The 19,305-nt window shown below is 43.2% G+C and overlaps 1 protein-coding gene across 9 annotated transcripts in view; it reads right to left on the reverse strand.

Moving 5' to 3' along the window:
* Positions 1 to 19,305, reverse strand: part of arvcfb (ARVCF delta catenin family member b) — a 288,700-nt gene that overhangs the window by 53,165 nt on the left and 216,230 nt on the right. For all 9 annotated transcript variants that reach the window (XM_079516206.1, XM_079516202.1, XM_079516207.1 and 6 more), the window contains 3 exons: positions 15,109 to 15,292; positions 2,193 to 2,310; positions 1,581 to 1,752 (listed from right to left, as the gene is read on the reverse strand). In XM_079516206.1, the coding sequence (XP_079372332.1) occupies positions 1,581 to 1,752; positions 2,193 to 2,310; positions 15,109 to 15,292 (474 nt within the window). The remainder of the gene's footprint in view (positions 1 to 1,580; positions 1,753 to 2,192; positions 2,311 to 15,108; positions 15,293 to 19,305) is intronic.

Genomic DNA, 19,305 nt, shown 5'->3' on the forward strand with positions numbered 1-19,305 from the left:
TGACCTCAAGTCCATCTCCAACTAGAAATATGATTTTCTGGTCTCCAGTCCTGACAGACTTGAGAGAATGTTCTCACCAAGTTAAATTAATGAGAACATTCTTGCCAAATATGCAAGGCCGTTCTTTGCATTCTTGTTATTAAGATCAACAGCTCATGTCATCTCCCCTTTGAGCTTGAATCTGCTAGAATAGATATGCCATAATACAGACTATTGCCACCTCCTGGAAAGGAGAGTTACTTCCTCTCATGCAGGCACAGAAGTCTGCCATCAGCTGACCATCAGCTGTAGACTTTGTGGTGTGTTCCAGCACAGAAGTCTGCCATCAGCTGACCATCAGCTGTAGACTTTGTGGTGTGTTCCAGCACAGAAGTCTGCCATCAGCTGACCATCAGCTGTAGACTTTGTGGTGTGTTCCAGGCTAGCATTAGCATAACTTTGACCTGAGACGTGAGGTGACACAAAGCCATCTGATTAGTTGCCACGAGTCACCATTAGTTCATGCAAGTCTGTTTGATGTGACATGGCCTTAAGACAAAGCAAGGTCTTGGGCATAATTCCCAGCTGCGTGTCCTTGTGCAAGAAACACTGCCCCCAACCTGTTATGTCACTGTGAAGTGTGAACCAGTCTGCATATAAATGGATATGGAGTATTCAACATCAGGCAACATTTTTGTTAAATATTAAACAGTGCTTTGTAATGAAACAGCAAACAAAATATTGATATACTGTACGAGACAGTGTAGATAGTGAAAAAACAGATACTGTACAGCGAGTTACCAAATTAATGCTCACAAACAGGATTCCATGTTGTGGAATAATCCATTATCAAACATTGGAATGATCTGCTATCAAACATTTGTTGTCTGAATCTTGTAAGAAGCAAATTGGCTGCTACTGAGAATGATGCATTAGAGAAGTGAAAGAGAAATCTCTGTGACAAATTATTTTATTAACAAATACTGTTCTTTCTAACCTCATATTCATCCTAGTTCCTGCAAATATCACGGCTAGATTAAAAGGATTAAAATGATGTACCGTAATTAAAGACTAATGTGGTGTACAAAACCCTTAACCCGAATGATAGACATCTCTCCATCCAATAGAAGTGCAGCTTTCACTGCTATTAACACAGATTAAATCAGGGAAAAAAAATAATTTCTACTTTCAATATATCTATTCTGAGGGCAAAACAATAATGATCTCAAGTTCAACAGTCAATATCTTAATAAAAGAAAAAGCAGATCCATTGGAAATGGGAATGGAAAAAGTGACATCGATATCATTGTATCAGACACTTTTTAATTTCCTGTTCCCCCTAAACAACTCTGAGAATTTTGCTTTGTCTAGGAATAATGTCTAACTTTGTTCAAACAAAAGATGTTTAAAGAACAAAAGTACTCTATTTTCTATGTGTCTTTCTCTTCCCTCCCTGCAGTTTCTTACTTACTTACTGTTTTACTGTTGCAGTACTTACTCTTTGCTTTCAAGTTTTCAAAAAGCTTTTCAAGTCTTTGCTTTTCATTTTGGAACAAAACCATTGCAATGTTCTTGTTGAGTGCATCCAATACCATCCTCACCTTTGGCCTTCTTCCCTCCAAAGCAGCCAGCGTCATCCTTCTTCTTCCTCTGTGGCCCTGCGGAGCCCGGAGCCTGCAGTGCTGAGGGGTCCAGGAATTTATCTGCCCCCGGCACCTCTTTGTGGACGTGGTATGAGAGGTTCCTCATGATGCACACACAGTTCTCCACTGACTGGAAGGGCAGAGAGAGAGGCAGTGTCAGTTAAAACAAATGTTATCAACTAAAATATACAGTATACAGAGGGACAAGCAAATGATACATTCAATTTATCTAGAACAGTGGTTCTCAACCTGTGGGTCGGCACCCCCAAGGGGTACCCACATCATTTTGGGGGCTCCCCAGATGACAGTAACGTGACAGGACTTTAAGACCCTTTTAATATGTATTAAAAAAAATTAAAGCAAAGAAAAAGACCATTACTGCATCAAAAGTAATCAACAAACTATACTATAAAAACTGATCAAACATTGTCCAAATTGGCAAATAATAAGAAAGAGTCAAACATTTTGAAAATTGGCGATCTACAAGCTCACAACGCCTTGCAAACGTGAGGCGTTGTAGATTGGCAATTTTCACAATATATATGTTTGTGTCGATGGGAACCATCATACCTTGTTGTCCATGTCTTTCTTCCCTACTGCTGATTGGAGGGCATGGAGTAGGGCGTCGACCAATCCCTCGCATTCTCTCAGCCTGCGCCTCGCCTCTGCCCCATCTGAGCTCACATTTCTGTGAAGAAACACACACACACACACACACACACACACACACACACACACACAGAGTCAGTAAGCACAGAAGAAGTGACACATAACAGACTAATGTTGACAGTGTACAGATGCTCAGAAACCGGTTGTGAAAGCAGCAGAATGCTGTGTGTGTCAGCTCGGATTCCACTGTTGCATCAGTAGACAAGACATGGCTCCAGATGACAGGCCTCTGCTGAGGTGAGGCTCAGAGCGCAGCCTCAGCCTCAGCCTCAGCCTCAGCCTCAGCAGCACAGAAGGACTCCACTCAGAATGTTTACCATTCAGGGCTGGGCCATGTGGACAAAATTAAATATCAAGGTATTTTTCCTACCAAATAACTCGATATCCATATTGTGGCAATAAAATTGCGTAGAATAAAACATATTAAATATTTTATATTATATATATCTAATATTTTAGCTATTTTTAAAAGTATAAAAAACATGTAATAGTATAAAATAATGCTTAAGTAATTAAAACCGGGAAATGACATGCTTGCCATATCAGTACCGTATATTACAATATCAAAAATCTATATAATCTAAGATATGATGAGAATGACATAATACAAGCAACTGACTATTAGCCAAGCCCTTTCCAGTGCTAAGTTTGATTGGCTACATTAAAATACAGATACTGTACATGTATTACTGTACAGTTACAGTACATGCATGTTTGCTATAAACATGCATATGATTTGCATTATACGTATACTACACATGTATGGTGCTCTTTTTATGAGGACATATTAAACAGCACCTAAAACTGGAATAAGCTAAATTCCTTTGGATTCTAGTTTCCTCATTCTGGTTTTTATGAAGGAAGCAAAATTAGACTTTTTGCAAACGTTTCAGGGACATTTCTTTGACTAACATTCATTCCATATCCCTTAACCTTAAAAATAACCGGTCTAACCCTAACCCTTACCTTAAACATAACCATAACAGGTACTTAATTGTCTGAACTTAAGTTAACTCTTACTTTATGAAACAGCAGTAAAATCTAAATGGGGACACCAATTTTGTACTCAATTTGACATGTTGTGCATAATTAACTTGGGGCACACACACACACACACACACACACACACACACACACACACACACACACACACACACACACACACACACACACACACACACACACACACACACACACACACACACACACACACACACACACACACACACACACACACACACACACCTCGTTCATTCCCTCTCATTACCCTGTTCGGTGTGTAAGATAATGTGAGCTGGGTCCATTCTACACACAGTATGCTAATTAAAACTAATCTCCACCACAGAGCAGCCGGACAGCGCCAGACATCTGAGTCCTGGCACACCCTCTCATAAAACAATCCATCCGTCTTCTGAAAAAACACACACGCATGCACGCACAGATGCACAAGCACACACACACACGCACGCACGCACGCACGCACGCACGCACGCACGCACACACACACACACACACACACACACACACACACACACACACACACACACACACACACACACACACACACACACACACACACACACACACACACACACACACACACACACACACACACACACACACACACACGCACGCACACACTCACGCACACTCACGCACACACGCACGCACGTCGCACGCTGTACAGAGCAGCGGTGGACATGGTTTTATTTGACAGACGCGGTGAGTTTAGTGCCACACAGACACACAGGTGGTTTTATTGAGTTTAGTGCCACACAGACAGACAGGTGGTTTTATTGAGTTTAGTGCCACACAGACAGACAGGTGGTTGGTGAGTTTAGTGCCACACAGACAGACAGGTGGTTTTATTGAGTTTAGTGCCACACAGACAGACAGGTGGTTTTATTGTCAGCTGTTTCAATTTCCTACAGTCGGGAGGAGCTGTCAGGGTGGGGAGGGGTGCAGGCAGGGTCTCTGTTCTATCTGGGACTGCGTCTTGGGTGTACAGGGTTTGATGAGGTCAGATCAACATATCGAACGTCAGAACAGGTCAGCTCCGTCCTTCTACAAATGTTTTCACACACTTTCTGACTTTCAAGATTATTGTCTCCACCAGGCCGAAGGCATGGGGAGAGAGTATGTTTTGCACTCCGTCCGTGTGTGTGTGTGTGTGTCCTTCCGTCCGTCCGTTATCAGCTAATCTCCGGCACCGTTGGCCCGATCCATGCCAAACTTTGCACACACACTCCCTGGATGCCAACGACGAACCTCTGCCCAAAATATTCCTCAACGGCCTGTTATAGCGCCACCATGAGGCCGATTTAGGTAAAACACATTTCTGTAGATAACTCGTACACATTTTATCCATACACCACACAATTCGGTATACACTATCTCCATAGTCATGTGATCAACACAGATCTGCACAATTTCCCATCTTCCATCCTGTTTGGCTAAGATTGGCTTCCAAAGCTCACATGATTGGTCCATTTCGAACAAAATGCCACAAATCACAAACAGTGTCCAATTTCCATGAAATTATACACGCACATTTCCACTAGGCTGAGGACGACATGCAACTATTTTCCCCCCAAATCAGCCTCACGTGGCGCTATAACAGGCCAATTCCTGTTTTTACCTATAACTGCATCGACAACTTATGTATGCGCACTCCCTAGAGGCCATGGAAAAACATTTTCCCTGCATCCCTCCACATCTGCCGGTTATAGCGCCACCATGAGGCTGATTTCATCCAAATCTCACGCAAATCGGTACACATGATCTCTGTAGTCATGTGATCAAGACGAGCCTGTTGGATTTCTCAGATTCTACACTGATTAGCTAAGATTGCCTTCCAAAGTTTTCAGGAGTAGCCCGTTTTGTACAAAATGCTGCACATGTCCAGCTCATCCAGAATTCTATCCTCAGAGATGCTATGAGTGATCTGGCTCTGCATTTCCTCAACAAAATAAAGAAAATTGTTGCTAGAAACAAACAAACAAAAAAACATGTTTATATTACTCCTAAACATTTTGCCAAACATCACACACACACTCCTATCCTCCTGGTGGAGACCTGTGCCCAGAAGGGCACTTTTTCTAGTTATTATTATTTTTTAATAGCAAATGTACAAGTGTTGCGCTGCGAGCTTGTACATCATCTATTTTTTAATAGGCAAACGCAAACATCTAAAATGACTTGTTGCTTCCCCGGTTTTAATGGTTTAAGTTGTCTTATGATGGAATGTATACTTTCATAATGAATATTCAGTATGAACAATGATATAGTCTATATTTCTGAACACTATTAAGTCGCATTAAGTCGCATATTAAGTTGCAACAAAGCACAGTACCCAATGCGTACCTGCTATTTATAGCTCAAGATTGTTTTCGTTTTTGCCTTTTCTTACCTTTTCTGTAGGTTTTCAGCTTTCTGCTGACACGTGCATACATCCATGAAAAGATTCTTCCTCCTGATATGCTCCTATACTGTACCTGTATTCTTCTCTCTCTCTCTCTCTCTCTCTCTCTCTCTCTCTCTCTCTCTCTCTCTCTCTCTCTCTCTCTCTTTATATCACTGGCTGCTTGAATAACCTGATATCTGTTTGAGAATCAATAAAGTGTCCTATTGGCGTGGTGGTCCCGGGTACCTATAGCTAGGCTGACAACGTGTCCCCGGTTCCAATCCCGATCCCAACGACCTTTGCTGCGTGTCACTCCCCATTTCCTATCTACTATCCTATCAAAAAAGGCATGAAAGCCCCCAAAAAAATCTTTAAAGTTACTATAATTTGATCTAATCTGATTTTACCATCTTCTGAAAATATATAAAAATATTATTAAAAATATAGAAAATATTCTTAATAACAGCTTTCACATGACGAAGTATAGGCATTAATCTGCAAAAAAACTGATATAACAGGAGATACACACAAAATTACCGCAATTTTCGGCATTTACCATTTCCGCCAAAGCTTGAACTTGAACTTGTGCCAGGACAAAAATCACGTCTGGTCGGGAGCTGTCGTACGCTTTGTCCTCGGCTGGCATTTGCAGTGCTGCAGCTATAGTCAAAACGGGTAGGCTACTGCAATCTACAGCCATGTCTTTCTCGCGTTACGTCTCGTCCTTTTAATTAAGGATAAACCCGACGTGCTCGAATTCCAATAAATGTGCCTGCCGAGCCAGCGCAAGTGGGGACCGCATCCGCATCTATAGGTAGGGTAACCCAGCCAGCCTGAGCCCACCACCACTATATCCAAGTCTGGCACCTTAACACCTATTTTTTCCTCACTGTCCGGGACGGGGGGTGGACCGCGTTGCCTGTCCCTTGTACACATGCAGATCAGGCATTGAAATGCTAATCTGGGTGCTTGTTTTCACCTGCCAGGTATGACCCATGACGATTATAAAAACATTTCGTCTCTGCTACCACCAGTACCACATAAGGTTTAGGCTGCGCAGGGAGGCAGTCTAATATACAGTAATGTGCATGCATGACAGAGACAGACAGAACAGGAGCGGAGGAGGAGATGCAGCTATTTGCAAAACAGCATTTGTCACGGGCTGTGCCGCCTGTGCGTGTCCAAACTCATTCCAATGACGTGAGCAATGTTATTTAATTAATGCTTCACAGAATCACAGGTTCAGGTTTTCGTTCACTAATCTTGTTGTATATTAAATGAATAAACACTTTAATAATTGTACAACTAACAACACACAGTGACAGTTGCTTGCAAGTTGCGTGTGCGTGCGTGTGTCTGCGTGTGTGTATGAGAGGGGGGTGAGGCGGGCAGCAAGGCAAGGCAAGGCAAGCGGGCCTACGGGGAAACGTTTTTATTTACTTTTTTCGTCATGTAACTATGGTTTCCAAGGTCGTACTGCAGTTGTTCATGTCGCAAAAACGAGGGCGAGGCTTGATTTCATAGGGCGTGCCAGATAGATTTCAGCCGTCACATTTATTAACGTCGGAACGAAATTATGGAAGGATCAGCTGTTTGCGATCACTTTATAAATGCCGACGCGACGTGGGTGTACTACGAAACCTACACTCGAATTTGGGGCACAATTTACACTCAATTGATAAATGAGGGCCAAAGTCAGGGTGTGGGCTTCCATTAGGTGTGAAGGTCATAGTTGGTAGTTGGTACCATGTGTGAACAACCCAACAGTCTGCAGGAAGTACAGCAGAGCAGAACAGTCTGATGGAGACAGATGACCAGATGGATGGAGAAACGTCACGCGCAAACACACACACACACACACACACACACACACACACACACACACACACACACACACACACACACACACACACACACACACACACACACACACACACACACACACACACACACACACACACACACACACGCGCGCGCACACAACCCAGAGTCTACACTTGATTTAAAATAACTCCTAGGACCTGAGGGGGGGGTTGGGACTTGGGACATATCTAGGCAGGCAGTCATGTAGGAAGGTGCGAGACCATTGAAAGCTTCATAAAGTAAGTAAAATGCCTCTTGTTCAACACAACACACACCACACACATACCAACCATTCCATAGAGCACCGAAGTCCTGACGTCAGTCCCCAGGTTTGTGTATTTTTTTATAAGCATTGTAATCTCCATAGGGGGGTTTTAGATCGCCTCATATAAGAACTGTGTTTGAAAAATAAACCGATCACCCCGGCCTTTTCACTCATATGGATATGAAGCATCGACTGAAGGTGGAAATGTACAAATATACCCAAAGAGTAACAAAATAAGCGTTAGAAACGAGCCAAACAACCCAGAGACTACATTTCCGGGTAGGCTGCATCTGTCGCACAACAGAAACTGAACGTTAATTACGTTTATTTTAATTTTAATTTTATTGATATATAATGTATCGTGGTTAGTACGAGTCGAGTCACCACCAGCTGAGCTTACGTCAACGAGGAATCTCAGGAACGCAATATGTTGACAGCTGGACGTATATGCTCAGCGACATTGCATTCATATGTAGTTTCAAGGCTTTTGCGGTCACATTAATTCCATTTTCTCCAGAAACTGGCTGTATCAAATATGAATGGACATCATTAACGACGCACAGCCACTCCCCTGACAGAAACGCCGGGGTGGTCGGTTTATTTTTCAAACACAGTTCTTATATGAAGCGACATAAAATCGCCCTATGGAGATTTCAATACAAATAAAAAAATAAACGAACCTGTGTGTTGGTGCCCTCTACTGAAAGTGACGTCAGACTTCGGTGCTCTATTGGCATGGATTAAAGCAAAAGTAAAACCTCAAGACTGAAAATGTTATGATGTTTTAGTCTGACCAGCTGTAAAATATATATTTGAGGCCATGCATGTTCCTGGAAGATGCTTCTAAACTTATATTTTATTGCTAGTTTGATCACTTCAAATACTCTTTCATCTTAAAATAACTAATCGAAAATAGCCAATCTACAAGTTCACATGAGCGCCAGCTTGTAGAGCTGCTATTTTTGAAAAATTGTGAAAATGTGGCGCAAACCTTGGAATATTCTTTAAACCTTGGACTATTCTTTAAACCTTGCCTCACACAGGTTCTTCAAAGCCAGGTTACGAGGTGGGTGATCTGTGGAATGTATTTCCTTACAAAAGGGACATTGCTTTATTTCCTTTTGTCTCCACCATTCCTGCACACAGGCATTACAGAAGCTGTGGCTACATGACAGTTGAACAGGATCTTTAAAGATGTCTTGACACACAGGACAGCAATAATAGCAATAAAACAGCAATACATGTTCTTCTGGATGAGATGACTTGGAAGGCATATTCTTTCTCTGAGTGAAGCCACAAACACTCTGCTCAATACAGAAAGTCAGCAAGTCTGTGGCGATAACACTTCCTCCTCTAGAATGTTGTCTGAAGTTTACTTTGACTGTGAATGGTGGCTGTTGTTAAAGTCCATTCAGCTGACAGGGCGGCTGTGGCTCAGGAGGTAGAGCAGGTCGTCCAATGATCCATGGGTCGGCGGTTCGAATCCCGGCTCCTCCTGTCTACATGTCGAAGTGTCCTTGGGCAAGACACTGAACCCCAAATTGCTCCCGATGTGCTGGTTGGTACCTTGCATGGCTTCCGCCGCAATCGGTGTATGAATGTGTGTGTGAATGGGTGAATGTAATGCACAATCTATGTAAAGCGCCTTGGATAAAGGCGCTATATAAATGCACCATTTACCATTTACCATTTACAGAGTCAGCAGCAGGTTCCAGTGGTCTGAGTCAGTATTCCCTCCTGTAGCTGTGAATGGAAAGAAATGTGAATAGAACGTTGTGGACTTCACACAACTTAAATGAAAGTCTTTAAATACGTGGCCCTTCATCATAATTCAAATCAACAGTTTCAACATTTGAAAATAGCCGATCTACAGGCTTACAATGCTGCTATTTTCAAAAGATTATTATACATTTTAAGTATTTCTATATTGCAGTAATGCTACTTTTACTTAAGAAATGAGAGTACTTTTTCCACCACTGTATATTGATGGGAGTACTTTTTCCACCACTGTAGATTGGCGTATTTGTCTCTCATGTCTCTCACTCACATCTCATGTGTGGTACATTCATTGTTCCAGAGTACTGTTAAACATATACATTCTAATAAAAAAATAACACTGCATGTAATCAAGTGAAGATTACATCCTTGCATAATTCACGCTAAGGCCTCATAGGACACTCCCCAGGACTTTTTAGTGATATCCTTTTAGCTTTAATGTCTTACTGTACCAAACAAGTACTGTATAAAGTATTCAATCAATCAATCAACGTCAGATTAAAGTACAGGTAGAAGGAGAAATCTCTTAGGCAGCCATGATGTTAAATCAGAAATAGGGATTGTGCAAGAAGGCAGAAGGCATGCATATCAATCCTTACCTGTAACTTGGCCGCAGCGAATGTTTTCTCACAAAAGGAAGGTCCGATAGTTGAACTGAAAGGATATTAGCTTGGTGGTGGTCAATCCATGGAGTGTGTGTGGTCGCAGTGTGTGTGTGTGTTGTGGTGGTCTGACTCTTTGAGCACAGCAGTTAAGTAGGACTAGGACTGTGTCTTCTCTTTGTCTTTGGAGAGGAGAGACACCTCCTCCCACCTGCTGACATGACAGCACGTCACAGGTTCGAGTCCCGGGCCATTGCTGCGTGTCATTCCCCGTGTCTCTCTCTCTGTTTCCTGTCTCTCTTCACTAATACTATCCAATAAAGACAGAAAAAGCCCCCGAAAAAACAAAACAAGAAAAGAAATAGAGGAGAGATGCAGATATGGATGAGAGAGATAGACACATGGAGACATGCTTACAGTAGAGTAGACAGATGGACGGACGGACGGACGGACGGACGGACGGACGGACGGACGGACGGACGGACGGACGGACGGACAGGTAGGTAGGTAGATAGATAGATAGATAGATAGATAGATAGATAGATAGATAGATAGATAGATAGATAGATAGATAGATAGATAGATAACAGGGATTGAGAGATGGACAGAGGGAAAGAGAGATGACTGTGATGGATGGAGGTTACTGATGGAGATAGATGGGTGTAGTCTCTCTTGACCCCTGGTATCATCCACCCTAATCCACCCCAAGGTCAATGCTAACACCATAGAACCATAGTACCGCTAGAGGCACGCACACACGCACACGCACACGCACACACGCACGCACGCACACACACACACACACACACACACACACACACACACACACACACACACACACACACACACACACACACACACACACACACACACACACACACACACACACACACACACACTCTCTCTCTCTCTCTCTCGCTCTCTCTCTGTCTCTTTCAGGAAGCAGGAAGAAAATAAATGCAATTATGGAAAATAAATGGATTTAATCACCCAGACTCAGACCCATCCAATGGGTGAATCGCAGGACGTACAAAGACGCGTGCGCGCACACGCACACACACACACACACACACACACTCACACACACACACACACACACACACACACACACACACACACACACACACACACACACACACACACACTCTCTCTAAACAAATGTGACCCCCACACCATCGACAGAACGGTCCATTACAATAAAACTAAGTGTGTGTGTATACATATATTGAGCTCTGAGCAGTGTGTGTGTGGTGGCGGGTGAGTAAACAGAATTTCCCTGGCATCAGCGCTTCCTTCCTCCGGCCTCTCTCCTGCCAGCTTACTAGGCAACCGAATGGTTGGTTACAGTTGCCATGGAGATAGCAGCATCCAGCAGAGAACGAGAGCGATGCGGAGAGATGGAGAGACGGATATACTATGACACATGAGAAATGGAACTGTGTGATATGCTGTATTAGGTGTGATGAATTTGCCGGTGCTAGTCTGATAGACAGTGACACAGTGACACATACACGTACTACATGTACTGTACGCGCTCACACATTCATGAGTAGACACACACAGGCACAATCGTACGCATGACATTAGACACACACACACACACGCAGGCATGCACGTACACACACACACACACATACACCTGCCCTCTTGAGAATGACAACAGGATGTCTAATTGGTCCAATGGAAATAATATCGCCATGCTTGCACACACACACACACACACACACACACACACACACACACACACACACACACACACACACACACACACACACACACACACACACACACACACACACACACACACACACACACACACACACACACACACACACACACACACACACACACACACACACACACACACACTTTTGTTTTAAACCACCAGTTGCAATAAAGACAGCATATATATGGTTCCGCTAGTAAGTGTGGTTGCACCGATAATTTCAAGCTTTGAGTCTTGGATAAAGTATGATAATGATGTATGATGATGATGTAGTGAGTTATTGACTCACATGACGTCACAGGGACCCTAAAAGGTTTATACGGAATAAATAAATAATGAAGTCTAGATAGTATGGCTGCCCCAGTACTAAATATAGCATTGCCATCGAGCCGAACCCTCTTATCTCCATATCAGAAAAAAATAAAAAAATAAGCGCTTCGTGGGTCCTTTATGTAGACAGGTGCTCTTTGGAGAGGGTTTCAAATAATACAGCACACGAGTTCTTTAAAAGTTCTATACCTTGAATGAGTCCAAATCAATGTGGAAGGAGGTAAGAAGGTGGCGAACTTTAAAGAGGGTCCAAAGCAGCTCTGTGCAGTTGAAGTAGAAAAATCTGTTATTTTCATGAAGATTATCTCCATAACCTTTTCCTCTTTTTTCCCCACAGATTAATACCCTACTTTGTTGTTCTAGTGTCAAACAAAAGGAGTGAAAATAGCAGATCTACAAGTTTACAAGTCACAATGTAGATTGTATACCTATTTTCACTATTTAAAAATCACACCCATGTGAAGTGAGGGGCACTCTTATCATCGTACATCATCATGACGTAAAATAGACACTATGCCTATTTGCTCAGACAATGTGACCTAACATTCTCCATTCATTGTCAATAGGAATTTAAGACGAAGTTTGTGGACGGTAACCAAAAGCTGGATGTAGGAGGGGCTAGCGCCCCTCAAAAAATAAATAAATAAATACATAATGATGAAAAGGAACGATTTCTGCCCTGACGGTGACGATATGTGAGGTACAATTATGGAAAATAAATGGATTTAGTCACCCACAGATCCATCCAATTGGTCTGTGGCTGTGAGTGCAATACAGATTGCAGGCTGCAGGTCAAACTGACAGTGTTTGGCAGCAGGGCTGTGCTTCAGTCTAGAGTAGACAATCAGCCTGGGCAGCAGGGCTGTGCTTCAGTCTAGAGTAGACAATCAGCCTGTTGGCAGCAGGGCTGTGCTTCAGTCTAGAGTAGACAATCAGCCTGGGCAGCAGGGCTGTGCTTCAGTCTAGAGTAGACAATCAGCCTGTTGGCAGCAGGGCTGTGCTTCAGTCTAGAGTAGACAATCAGCCTGTTGGCAGCAGGGCTGTGCTTCAGTCTAGAGTAGACAATCAGCCTGGGCAGCAGGGCTGTGCTTCAGTCTAGAGTAGACAATCAGCCTGTTGGCAGCAGGGCTGTGCTTCAGTCTAGAGTAGACAATCAGCCTGTTGGCAGCAGGGCTGTGCTTCAGTCTAGAGTAGACAATCAGCCTGGCTGAATGTTTTATCTGCACAAGGAGACTGAGACTGGGTTACACACTCCATCACAACCTCACTGCAGCTGTTATCGCCTGTGTGTGTGTGTGTGTGTGTGTGTGTGTGTGTGTGTGTGTGTGTGTGTGTGTGTGTGTGTGTGTGTGTGTGTGTGTGTGTGTGTGTGTGTGTGTGTGTGTGTGTGTGTGTGTGTGTGCATGCATGCTTGCGTGCAAGTGTGTTTTGGGCATAGCATATGTGTTTGTGTATCTGGAAGCAAATATATAGTAGGTATTTTGTGCAGACTTGCATGATTGTGAATGTTGCGTATTTTCTGATGTATTTTTCACTTTCTGTTATCCAATGTTTTTTGCTATTATTATTGTGTTCTTTATTGTGTTCCCTTTGTTGTTAAGCACTTTGTGACCTTGTTCTTGAAAGGTGCTACCATATATAAATAAAGCTTTATTATTATTATTATGATGTGGGCAACCTGGGCATGCATTTACGTACATGGAGGTGGATGTGCGTAGGTGCATGTGTGTGTGTGTGTGTGTGCGTGCGTGTGTGCGTGCATGCGTGCGTGCGTGCGAGCGTGCGTGCGTGCGTGCGTGCGTGCGTGCGTGTATTAAGTTTAAAGTACAATAGAGCTATTATCTCTGCCTGGAGGCTAAACTACAGCTTTCTTTTTATCGCAGCAGTGCCAGGCTGAACGGATGTGTGTGTCAGGCAAGCTAAAGAGTTAGGTAGTCTGTCTTGAGACCTGCCAACACACCATGCTAGACAATTACCTTTAGAATAACAAGCAAAACAATAAATGGAGCTGCACACATTCCAAACTAAGTAAATTCACCAGTGGTTCTGTTTTCGCAGAGGATCCGAATAATGTCACAGAACATCCTGTAGGCTACTTAACAAAATAATACCCCATCAAAGTCATTCTGTGACTTCAATTAGACAAACCCATTAGCTTGTAGCTAACATTACCCAATGACTTTAATGAAGAATTTTAATTACTAATTCAAGGAGATGAAATAATTAGCTTGCAGATAACATTGCCCATTGACCTCAACGCAGAATATTCATTCCTAATTCAAGCAGATGAGACCATTGGCTTTCAGAGGACGGGAAAGGGCCCAGTAGAGTGACTGTTGGGGAACCAGAAGCCAAGGTTACAAGTTTGATCCCCGGCTCCTCCTAGCTTAGTGTCAAAGTGTCCTTGAGTAAGACACTGAGCCTCGGGCATTGTTCAAAAGTTGCCCATTGCTCCTAAGTAATTATGGTTTAAATGTAGAGGACAAATTCCAGGTATCCAAATGTACTTCTTGCTGTCTTGTGAAACCATTCTAAAATGTGTTGTACAATTGATTCTTTACTCAAATTAAAGCACTTTGTAACCTTGTTAAGAAGGTGCTATACAAATAAAGTTTAATAAAGCACTGCGTTACTGCATAGAACCACATGTTTTGTCGTTTCTCCCGCCCATTTACACGGAGATGGGAGGCGGAGATTTCCACTCTGGAAGGAGGTTTCACTTTGTTGCGTTTTCAACCCCCGAAAACCCAGTAGCCGTCTAAATGGAAGGCACATCTGATATTTTATTTTGCAGTTTTCTGTAGACGTTTCGTTGTCATCTGAAACAGACTGCGAGTGGTAGCAGTACGTACCTGAGGCAGCCTGAGGTGTTCTTGAATACAGTTGTCCACTCTGCGTCGCGCGGCTTGGAGTCCTCGTTGGGCTCGTGCTCCCAGCCCGAGTGGGGGATGATGACCTCGTTGGTCATGGTCTGCAGGCCGTGATTTATAATGACCATCTTCAGGGGCTCATAGGACGACAGGTTCCACAGGGTTCCTGGTGTAGAGGAGTTGAGGTAGGAGAGAGGAGGAAGAGACATACAACTAATGTTAAACACTTGCAACTATAGTGTTCTTATTGTCGGGCATGTGGAACATTCGCAGAAAATAGAAGATCTTGTAGATCTGCTATTTTCGGCAAAGATATTTGGTGTAGAGGGGGAGAAAAGAGCAGAGCCGACCCCGGCTAAGTTCACTGAGTAGAGAGGGTTGAAGTGGACAAGTGGTTAACTTTGTAACACTAACAGACATACAGAAAACAATTATAGCCAGTTAGCTGCTCCTTGCCAGCATTCTGACAAAACTATTCTACTCTACGCCCTCCTCTGCCCTACATTCCAAATGAAATAAGATAGGACAATATCTAAGTCAGTGTACTGTGTTAGCATTTCTATCGGCCCTGACGCCTCCATTAACGGGCACATCCATTCATCTCCACACACGCACGCACACAGTGGAATTAAATCAACGTGGGCTGTGTGCACTGGGCTGTGTATTCTGATCTCTCTACAGAGGTAGAGAGTGAACGTGGGGGGTTATGTGGAGCTGGAAATGCAGCCAGGGTATAAAGACAGCTCCAGGAAGGCTTTGACTCCAGTAAATGGAAGCTCTGCAGCAGGCAGAGGCTCAGAAAAGAACAAAAATATTACATGAGACGACTTCAAAGTCTATGTGCAACACACCCACTTGAGCTTTAAAGCCCTGTCATCTGTGCATCCCCCATCTTGATGCCCCTATTTTAGTCATTCAGAACACTCGAGACACTTGACCACTTCAACTCATACTTCGTTGACCAGGGGGTCTGTTCTTGGGATCCTCTTTTGTCCCTCTACACACCAAATATCTTGACCTTGTAGATCATTTTTGTCAAATGTTCGCCTATTTTAGCTGATATTACCAAAGCCCAGTATAGGATCGATTCTAGGGTGGTTAAAACAAACTGGTGAGGATTCATTGTCTTGCTGTGGTCACCACATGATGGCGGGGACTGAATTATTGACATATCACTTACAAGATACTATGACCTAATGCATAAACTGGGGTGCCCTTGAATTTAAAAACATTGAGAATCACTTGGCCTACTACTACACACCACAGATGATTTGTTGCTGCTATAGAAAGAAAACAGAGGGAAGCTACTGCAGCCAGCCACACACGCATTTACACATGCATGCAAGTGTACACACACACGCATTTACACATGCATGCAAGTGTACACACACACGCATTTACACATGCATGCAAGTGTGTACACACACACACACACACACACACACACACACACACACACACACACACACACACACACACACACACACACACACACACACACACACACACACACACACACACACACACACACACACACACAGCAGACTCCCATTCACACGTAAAGAGCCTTTACAAATCCATTATACACATGCATACACCCACCTCACCACACAATGATAGAGCATTAGTGGAGCAATGAAACTGTCAGAACTCCCTAGCCCTGTTCTTTTAAATGGTTCCTGTACATTTTCCAGCTGGTCAATATTTCCCTGGTTAAATCATGCTGACTGCTACCGGAGAGTCTCGGAGGGCCAGTCCGGGCTAAAAATACATTGAATCTAGCTGTGGTTATGCATGGAGAACGCCTTTACTTTCCTCCAGCAAAAATAACTGTCTCAAAAGGACTATGGCCCACGACCAGTCGAGAATTTGTGTAGTCGTGAATTCAAATTTGCCCCCATGAACACCCCCCCCCAACCACACACACACACACACACACACACACACACACACACACACACACACACACACACACACACACACACACACACACACACACACACACACACACACACACACACACACACACGTGCAGACACCTGTCTTCCTCAGTGCTTGCCACATTTGCCCTCGCCGGCCTTGGATCAAATCTCATCGAATCCTTCTCTCAACAGGGAAAATAGACAAAGGGAGGCATATACTGCCAGCTTGTTGCATTAGTAAAATAATCCATCTTCTACTCTGTGGGTTTGGTTGGTGAATACTTGTACAGTCCTCCAGTAAAAACAACCAGGCAGAATTAATTTAAGTCAGCCACACAAGGGGAGGGGGGCAGCTGTGTAGTCTACAAATTAGCATTCACTGTGCAGAAGTGAATAATTTGTTGCAGTGCGTGCGTGCGTGCGCGAGAAATAAAAAAGTGTACGACAAGCCTATATAAAACATTTGGCTTGACTTGAGAGTGAGCAGTGAGCACTCATGCCAGCCATCCTGGTACTCAGTAAAATCCTCTGTACAAAAGTGTACAAGAACATTTGTACACTGTATACTGAGGATTTTACTGTGTAGCCTATCTTCCTAGCTAACTTTATGCAAGGCTGTAAGCTTGATTACATTTACTCTTCTCATTACCCTCAGTCCATTAGACTGACAAGCAGCAGTCGACACGTGGTCAACAAGCTAGTAGCTATACGCAGTCAAGCAGACAAACAGACCAGGGACGAGAGGCAATGTGGAGTAGCATTGAGAAGCTATTGAAAGGAGTGGACACTGCACTCCACAACGGGAGCTGAATTCAGCTTGATTCAATTCTGTGACACACCATTTCATTCAAATTCTGTCCTGCACTGAAAACTGAATTGACGCTGTAAAATATTCTTGCCTGGTTGTTCGGTGTGATACCAGAGACAGCTATATGTGACCAGATTTGAGAGCCTGCCATCGCGCATATTCCAGCTTTTCACCAGAGGAGAAAAACCTTTTTTTTCCAAAATGAGTTAATAGCACAGGCAGGCTCTTCACATACTAGAGCATGTCTGAAATACGGTAAGTGTCAGAGCTGAAATCGACATGTAAATATGAAATAGATGCTTAAACATGTAGCTAGGTGTAATGTTAGAGACCACAGAAGTAAACCTTTCAAGCCTGTTTTCTCAACTCGCTGTTTCTCTGCAAGACATTACTCTATAAGCCATATCTCCAAAACTGGTGGTTCAAACTGAACAAACAATATGTCAATTTGAAGCTATGATTCCCTGCTTTCACATGACGTTCAAATTAAAAAAAATTCAAAAAAATCCAATGGCAGTCCCTCAGTCAAATTTGGTCACATATTATTCAGGTGTTGTTATCCTCATTCCCAGCCTGATGTCATGTCATGAGGAGTCTTTATCGTGTCTTTATCAGACTAATCACGATACAGCTTTCATGATCTGGGAATGTAAACAGATCTGCACAGCATTACGCTAACGTTCTTTTAGATATATAACGCAGTAGCCTACTTCCGTGCAGACACTTACAGTACAGGAGCAGTTCTTGTCCAGCCTAGGCGTTCATACAAGAGATCACAAATGAAAAGGTCTGAGTTACACATCAAGTAAAGTAATAGCATGCAGTGAACTGTACGGGTCAGTTCACTGCACTCAGTACCCCATTTATGATTGTGTGATTGATTCTGTGTACATGTGTGCGTGCACGTGTGCGTGCACGTGTGCGTGCACGTGTGTTTCCTCTCCAATGAAGTGCGAAGGAGACAAGGCATTAATAATTGACGAGCTCATTCAAGTCACTCATCCAGTTACACACAAAAGCCTTTTTGTTATGTGATCACTGATGTATGACGCTTCTGATTTACACTTTATTGAGTCTGATCGCTTCTCCGCAGCCAGTGAAAGGCTTCAGTGGACCATGTGCAACACATTGCTACATAAGTGTGACAGACGCATTCACGTTGTTTTGCTCAGGCATTTGGCCAATCACATAAACAACACAAAGGATGTGTAAAACCAATGAAACCATCTTAGGATTTGATAGCTGGTAAGAGATTCAATAGCTTTTGTTGCAAGGATCTGCTTTCTATTCAATTTCCCTGAACATAAAAAAGAAGCGAAGCTTGCACTTATATGCAATGTCTTAATCCAGAATCACTTGATGGGATTCTGAACGGGATACACAAACAAACACCTGTTAATGATCAGGCAGCCTGTAATGTTCTAGCAGTCTGTAGTATAGCCGTGTTCT

The sequence above is a fragment of the Electrona antarctica genome, assembly GCF_951216825.1.
Source record: "Electrona antarctica genome assembly, chromosome: 12".
NCBI lineage: Eukaryota > Metazoa > Chordata > Actinopteri > Myctophiformes > Myctophidae > Electrona > Electrona antarctica.